The following is an 8,458-nucleotide window of genomic DNA, read 5'->3' as shown; positions in this document are numbered from 1 at the left end:
TGAATTAAAAAAGAGATAAGGATTAATAATAGTTAGAATATGTTTATACTTTATTCGTGTTCATATAATTAAGACACTTTGTGGTGATTTTGTGCTTGATTTTAATTCTAAAAATTTAGTGATGCTCCTCTATTTTTGACTTATTATTGAGTGATATTTGAAGCTTATTTACCTATGAAAATTGTATAGAACAGCTGAATTATTTGGAGCACTTGGGGTTTAAGTTCCAAGTCTTAAAAGCCACTAAAAGTGGATAAAAATGAAAAACTACACCTTTAAAAATTTTAGCCACTAAAGGCCTGAAAAATGACATGTTGGAGGATTAAAAAGAAGTTAAAAAACTAGTTTTGATCCTATAAAATAAGTGTGTAAAAGTAAAAATGGTATTATGGTTATTTCAGGTAAAAAAGGGGGTTAAAATGTAATAGAAATGAAATATAAGTAGAATTTTGAACATAGTGTATTTAGGAATAAAATAATAATTAAATAAATTAATTGGATCAAAATTATAATTAAAATAAATTTTAGGCCTAAATAAAAGTTTTAATAAAAATTATGAGTAAAAGTGTAAAAGTGGTAACTAAAATAAGTAAACAAATTAATAAAGGGTAAAATAGTTTTTTTAGACTCATAAGGATAAAATTGACATTAATTAAAATTATTAGGAGTGATTTGGTCATAGAAAAATATTAGAGTTAATTTGGTAAAATTTTGACGCTAAATAAAATTAAACGGAAAAACTAGAACACTTAGGAGTAAAATGATAATTTTGGGCACAAAGTAAATATAAAAATGATTAATTAACTTAATAAAGGGTAAAAAATGTTATGAAGGATATGATGGTAAAATAGTAAAGTAATAACATTAGTGTTCCTTTAAGTGACTTTAAAAACTTGACTCCTTTTACTTCAGCATTCCGTATTACTTTAGTTATCATTGATCCATGACTAGTAGTAGTAGTCTTTGTCCTCGTTTTTTATAGACTTTATATATGTATTGTAGAATGGGTCTTAGAGTAGGTTGGATTTTGTAGAGCCGAGGCCTGTTAATATAGGTATCGGAGTTTGCAAATAATTTTGTGTAGTATAAATAAGCGATAATATCTTCTGTATGAACTATGATAATATATTAAATTGAGCTTTCGGGCAAATAGATGATATTGTTATACTTTCCTATGTTTATATGCGTCATGTACTTTTGCCTAACTTATACGTATTTCGCTATAGCTGGCTAACACGTGATCTTGATAAGCGATACATGCTCATATATAACTATGAAGTAGCATCTGACAACTAGTATTGGTCATGACGTGTTAGAATTGGGTCGTTACAGCTATAGTTTATTTTGTAGATTTCCATGATATAACTATGTCACCAAATGTAAACATGTATCCTATTTGGGATCTAACTTTATGTGGATCAGATAGATAAACTACATCTGCAAAACCAACTAATTATGACTTAGATCCATAAGGATAAAATAATTCCATATCAGTCGTTCTACGAAGATATTGAAACATAGTGTTTATTCCATTTCAATGTCTTTTTATTGGAGAGGAATTGTGTCTCGCTAATAAGTTTACATCAAATGTTATATTAGGACATGTATTATTAGCAAGACACATTAGTACCCCTATGAAACTAAGATATGGTACTTCAGAACCAAGAGTTTCTTCAATTTTTTTCTTTTAGACGGAATGAATCCTTCTTCATATCTAGTGATTTTACAATAATAGGTTCTTACTGGATGTAATTTATTCATATAAAATCTCTTTAGTATTTTCTCTGTGTAAGTCTTTTGATGAATAAATATTTCTTTTGTTACATATTTAATCTGAAGGCCGAGATAAAATTTTATTTTTCAAGATCTTTCATCTCAAACTCTTCTTTCAGAGCATTTATGATCATTAGGATATCTTCAGGAGAACCAATGATATTTAAATCATCAACATACATAGCAATTATAATGATTTCAGATGCAGATTTTCTTATATAAACACATGAATAAATATCATTATTTTTAAACCTTTTTTCATCAAATACTCTGTAGAACAGTTATACCACATTCGTCCAAATTACTTTAAACCATATAAAGACCTTTGCAATCTAACCTATTATAATCCTCGAGATTCTCTTTGGATGATTCATATATTTTTAGTCGTTTAGGAACTCTTATATAGATATCACAATCTGATAACCCATATAGATAAGTCATTACCACATCCGTTAGGTGCATATTTAGTTTAAGCTAATCAAATATATCAAGGTAGTTGCATCAACTACAAGAGAGTAGGTCTCCTCATAGTCTATACCAGGTCTTTGTGAGAAATCTTGTGCTACAAGTCGAGCTTTGTACATACAATTTCATTATTCTCATTTCGTTTTCTCACAAATACCCATTTGTATCCAACAAGTTTCACACCCTCAGATGTTTAGACTACAGGTCCAAAGATTTTATGTTTTGGCAAGTGAGTCTAATTCATTTTTCTTGGCTTCTTTTCATTTTTGTCAATCAACCCTTCATCGACATTCTTCGACGGTTTTTGGTTAAGGATCCTCATTTCATGCATGATATTTAGCGCTATATTATTTGCAAATATATTGTCGATAATTATTTTTCTTCAGTTCTATTTTTTTCCTTAAAGACATAGTTCATGGAGATCCCATCATTTTGATAATTTTTAAGTTCCTAATCATCTTTTGATGTTTCAAATATGCCATGACTTTGGACAACTGCAGGTGTCCCAACTATGTCTTAAACACTATTTGTCTCTTTACCACAATTTGTCCATCATCTTTTACGAGAATTTTTACTTTTAGAATTGATTGGTACACGCTTTTGGCATTTATTTATACTATTGACCATTTGTCCAACAGGAACATAAATTTAAATTAGAGCATTTTCAACTAGTATATAGGATTTTGTTGTCCTTTTTCTATCAAAAAATGCATTAGGCAATTCATTTATAGTTTTTTACAAATGTATAATCTTTTGAATCTCTAATTCACATTCTCTTGATCGAAGATCCAAATGTACTAATGATGATGCATTCTAATTTAGCTATTTTGTCAGTTGTTTATTCTCTTCTCTTAATGTTGTAAACATTGTCTCATTGAAGTGACAATTTACAAATTGAGCTTTAAATATATATCCCGTTTGTATATCTAAATACCTCACAACTAAAAAATCATATCTAATATGTATTCCTAATTTTTTTGGGGTCCCATCTGGTGCGATTAGGTGGAGCAATGGGAACATGTATCACATATTCAAATATTCTCAAATGGGATATGTTTGAATATTGGTCAAAAGCCAATTGTAAAGGAGAGAATTTATGGTAACATGTTAACTTTAAATGGATAAGTGCTTCAACATGTAAAATAGCATGCCCACAAGTAGAAATTGAAAGATTTTTTCCTCAAAAGTAAGGATCTAGCAATTAACTGGAGGCATTTAATAAGTGATTCTACTAGCCCATTTTGTGTATGAACATGAGCTGTTAGATATTCAGCAGTTATACCAATGGCCATGCAATAAGCATCAAAGGTTTGAAAAATAAATTCACATTTGAAAAGTAGCCTCGCAAATGTCAAGTTGCGAGATAATAATAAGCACGCATGACACCATATTGAAGATGCATCTATTAGAACTATAAATATCTAAAATATTCACATGGTAGATGAATTGGTCCATATATATCACATTGAATCCGCTCAAGGAATTTAGAAAATTCAAATCCAATCTTTGCTGATGATGGCTTTATAAGCAGTTTTCACTGAAAACATGCAGTACAATATAACTCACTAGATTAAAAATTTTTATGGTTCTTTAATGAATACCCTTGCAAATTTTTAATGATCCTTTGCATCATTGTTGTTCTAGGGTGACCTAATCGGTCATGCCCAGGGACGGATCCTGAAATGTTATCGTTGGGGGGCCAATAACATATATAATATTAAAGAAATATGCAAATAAATTATAATATAAGATGCATTACAAAAATATAGCGATAGAGAAAATATATTTAAAGTACAAACAAAATATGCATACTTTTTACTAACGAAGTAGTACACGTCGATTCTTCATATCATAAAATTTATCGATAATAGAATCAGTGTCAAATCTTTCAGCAATCTTCTTCTCAATGTAAATCAAAAGACAATTAGCAAGAAATTCATCTTCCATTTTATTTCTGAGTCTATTCTTCACAATATTCATAGCTAAAAAGATCTCTCAGTTGTAGCAGTTAAAACAGGGAGAGTTAATACCAAGCGAATCAAACGATCAATCAAAGGATATGTTAAAGACTTTCTTGTCTTTGTTAATCCTTGACATAACTCTGAAATTGTGCACAAGTAGTTAACTCAACATGATTAGGAACATCAAGTTCATAATGTTGGGCTTGCATTCTAATGTGAAATTTCTCTTAGTCACTGAAGTCACCTGGATAAAATCGTTCTACTAATTCACATACTTTGTTGACGCTGAAGAACTTATAATTATCTCTGGGATCTAAAGTTAAACTTAAAGTAAGTAATTCCACCATATTATCATTGAATCTTCCATTAAGCTCTTGCAACTGTGTATCAATTACAGCCAGAAATAAACTAACACGGTAATGATGCTCCACTAAAATTTGGTCAACAATTTTGCGAGTTTGGCCTCTTCTATGAATATGCAATGCATTCATATCAGGAACTTCAACTTCATGTTTCTCACAAAACAATATAACTTCTTTTATGAAAGCCTCCCAACTTGATTCTCTCATTCGTTGGATTAATGTCTTGGTAGTAGAAACCAGAGTTAAAGCATTCAATATGTCTTGATTTTTTCGTTGCAAAGCTTGACAAAGATTATGACTAACTTCCAAAATATTTCTTATCAAATTCAAAACTAAGACAAATTCAAGGATGTGATAGCATCATAAGCAGCACTAGCATCACCACGAGTGGAGAAATTACCTTCTTCAGTGCTTTTTTCAAGAACTTCACAAGTAGCATCAAACATGCATAGCAAGCTACGTACAGAATTCAAATGAGACCCCCATCTAGTATCTCTAGCTCTTTGCAAAGTACCAATTTGATTAAGTCCACTACCTGTCATAAGTTGATCATCGGCAATTAAGTTTGCAACATTATTTACTTGAGTAACCCTTAACTGATCATAACGTTTAGGAGAAATAGTCACAACATTCATAATTAGTGTAAGTTTTGAAAAGAATTAATGAACATAGCAAACTTCTTTGGCTACAGAAACAAATGCTAATTGTAATCGATGAGTAAGACAGTGAATGTAATAAGCAAAAAGGCAATCTTTCAAAAATAGAGCTTGCAATCCATTCCATTCACCACACATATTACTAGCTCCATCATACCCTTGTCCCCTAAGATTTTGAACATCAAGATTATGACGAAAAAGAACTGATGAAATTTCTATTTTCAATGTCAAAGAACACGTATCAGAAACATGTATAAGATCAAAAGGTCTTTCTTGAACACAACCGTGCTTGTCTACAGATCTCAAAATCACAGACATTTGTTCTCGCTTTGACTCATCTCTTGCTTCATCAATAATTATACAAAATTTAGAATCACCAATTTCTTCTCGAATTGTTGCACGCACTTTTCTAGCAAAGATATGTAATATATCTTTTTGAACACCGGAAGATATATATTGAGCATTTTCAAGAACAACATTATTAACATTCTGATTACAGGAAGCCAAAAGCTTAATTAACTCAATAAAATTTCCCCTATTCAATGATCCAGGACTTTCATCATCGCCTCTAAATGCACATGCTTGAAATGCAAGCCATTGAATAGCATTAATAGATGTCTTCAACCTTAAGCGGTTATTTGCAATAGTTTCATCACTATGCCTTTCAGGAACTTTGTCTATATGCTTAGATTGAGCCATTAAATCATCACAAGATTTCACACATAAATTATGGGGAGAATTAGGAATAGAACCCTCATGACATACAAATACACAATTCACTCCATTGTTTACTTTCTTCCAATTACTAAATTCTAACTCTAAAAATGCATTTTTTCCATCATTGTGAGTACCATAATGTTTACCAAACAAGTAGCAAGGCAAACAATAAGCAGCATCTTTTTCTGGTGAATATTCTAACCAACTTGAAAATTTCTTAAACCAAGAAGTTTGAAAATATCGACTGTGATTATTATTACCAGAAGCTGGATAGCTAATATTTGTTAGTTGGTATGGCTTAGCTATTATGTATGCTCTACGAATCTTATCACGTTGATTGACATTATACTGCCAAATTGGACGTCGCTTTCCTGGACCCTTTTCTAGTAAAGAGATATCAACATCTCTTTCTAATCTTGGAACTTTGGCTTTTTGTTGATGTGTATTTTGAGTAAGATTAGAGAGTTCACTTACTTGAACTTCTTGTGAAATAAGATTAGAGGGTTGACTTGTTTGAACTCCAACATCATCAGTAACTTTTCTCTTAAAAATTGCATCAATTTTACTTTACTTTCTTATCTAAAATATTTTAATTTCCTGTTACCTGAAAAAAATTTAAATAATTATATACTCACATGAATAAACAAAGTCTGAATATATTTTTATTAATTAAACATCAATAACAATATTTTTTTACTAAGTCATTATCAATTTCACTAAAAATAAAAAATAAAAAAAGAGAGAATAAATCCTAAAAATGAATAAGCTATTTATCTATAATTTATGTGATAAAAAAAGATAAAATTATATTATTTTATAGTAAAAAAATATGATTTATTAATTAATAATTTTATACAATTATATAAAAAAATAAAAAGTAGAATGAGTAGAGTAGTGAATACCTTTGCTATGACTGAAGACCGAAGCGAGGCTGTGAGCGCGTGCAGCGTGCTCCAAGAGAAGAGAAGACCGAACGTTTCAAACTTTCAATGTCAAAAGGAACAGCATAAAAGAAAGAGAATATCACACGTAGTGTTTATTATTTAAGAGTTTAAAAAAATTTAAAAACCATTATATTTTATTTTGGTTGGGCCTTAGTTTATACTACTATTTTTTTTTTAAAAAAGTTGGGGCCCAGGCCTCTACTTCCCCCCCCCCTCTATGTATCCGTCCCTGGTCATGCCAAATAGTAAATTTATTTGGACTAATAAACTTCTGATTTACTATAACATATGATTCAATTGCACTAATATATGTATAATATACACCAGAAGAAAACATATACAATTATTTCATTGTGACTTTTTTATTTGAATCACAACTCATAATATAGAGAAACTCATTGTTATTCTCATTTAATTTCTCAATATGATATCCATTCTTACGGATATATTTAATACTCAACAAGTTCTTTTGAGACTTTGTATATAATAATGTATTATCTATAATGAGTTTTGTTCCTTTAGAAAATAAAATAATAACTCTTCCAGAGCCATGAATCATTTTACTTGTACTAATAATGATAGCAAAGTAAATTTTACTTTTGAAAGAATAGTATATGTGCTTGCACTATTCGTAATACAAATATCTTTTACTCATACCTTTGACATTTTTTTACAGAAAAGAATAGATATGAGAAAATGGAATTCAACGTATGATTTATCTTTAACATTAATTATCTTATGAAAGTCGTAACTCAATCACTTTGTTTATATATATAGTGAGTTAAATCATATTTTTACTTGCATACTTATTTTATTTATTGTACACATACTATAATAGCACAAATTTATTTATTGATCTTTTAAAACTTATATAGAAGGACAAATTTTAAAAGTAAATATATTATTCAAATATAAATAAGTAAAAACATACCGTAATATATCAAAAATAAAGCATAGAATAAGAAAAGAAATTATTTAACATTTTTGATGAGTTTGGAAAACTCTAAAATAATACTTGTGATGACTAAACATTATTAAAATAAATAATTACAAAATTATTAATCTGATTTTCATTTAACATATTTTGATTAACAATTTTGTTGCAGGTTTCATGATGGGCCGAGGAATAAGTTTCTGACTTAAGCCCATCAATTAGCCTTGTTACATGTTTTATAATGAGGCTGAAAATTTATATAATTGGGCCAGAATAAATGTTAATGTTGCAAGCCCAAACAAATGTTTTCTTGTTTGCTTCCTATGCTTGATCAGCTACACAACTTATCAGGAAAGCAAATGCTTACTAATTGGGCCAGCTTTTAATTTCAACACTACAAGCCCAAGTCTCACAAATGATGAATGTTTTCATGCTTGGTCCGAAACAAAGGAAAAAGGAAAGCATAGTGCTTCCAACGGAACCAAGTCTTTAACCATGTGATGGATTTCAAAATCTATTACATTGTTAATTAATGCATGGGGAACATGAGAGAGAAAAATTCAGCTGAAGTGATTGATAGCTATGATGTCTTACACGCCACTCAATAGGGAAGTAAAAGCAAGCTAAGCCTAATTAATTTGATCAA

General features: G+C 29.7%; 1 protein-coding gene across 1 annotated transcript in view; it reads right to left on the bottom strand.

Annotated features, from left to right (window-relative positions):
- Positions 1–4,893: 4,893 nt before the first annotated feature.
- The window catches only part of LOC107488829 (uncharacterized), a 10,354-nt gene continuing 6,789 nt past the window's right edge, over positions 4,894–8,458 (bottom strand). The window contains exons 2-4 of the mRNA XM_016109609.1: positions 6,837–6,917; positions 5,239–6,477; positions 4,894–5,157 (exon numbers count right to left, since the gene is read on the bottom strand). Coding sequence (XP_015965095.1) covers positions 4,894–5,157; positions 5,239–6,477; positions 6,837–6,917 — 1,584 coding nt within the window. The remainder of the gene's footprint in view (positions 5,158–5,238; positions 6,478–6,836; positions 6,918–8,458) is intronic.

This window comes from Arachis duranensis, chromosome 5 (genome assembly GCF_000817695.3).
Source record: "Arachis duranensis cultivar V14167 chromosome 5, aradu.V14167.gnm2.J7QH, whole genome shotgun sequence".
Classification (NCBI taxonomy): Eukaryota; Viridiplantae; Streptophyta; class Magnoliopsida; order Fabales; family Fabaceae; genus Arachis; species Arachis duranensis.
Note: the sequence above shows the minus strand (reverse complement) of the source record. Positions and strands in the feature narration are given on the sequence as shown.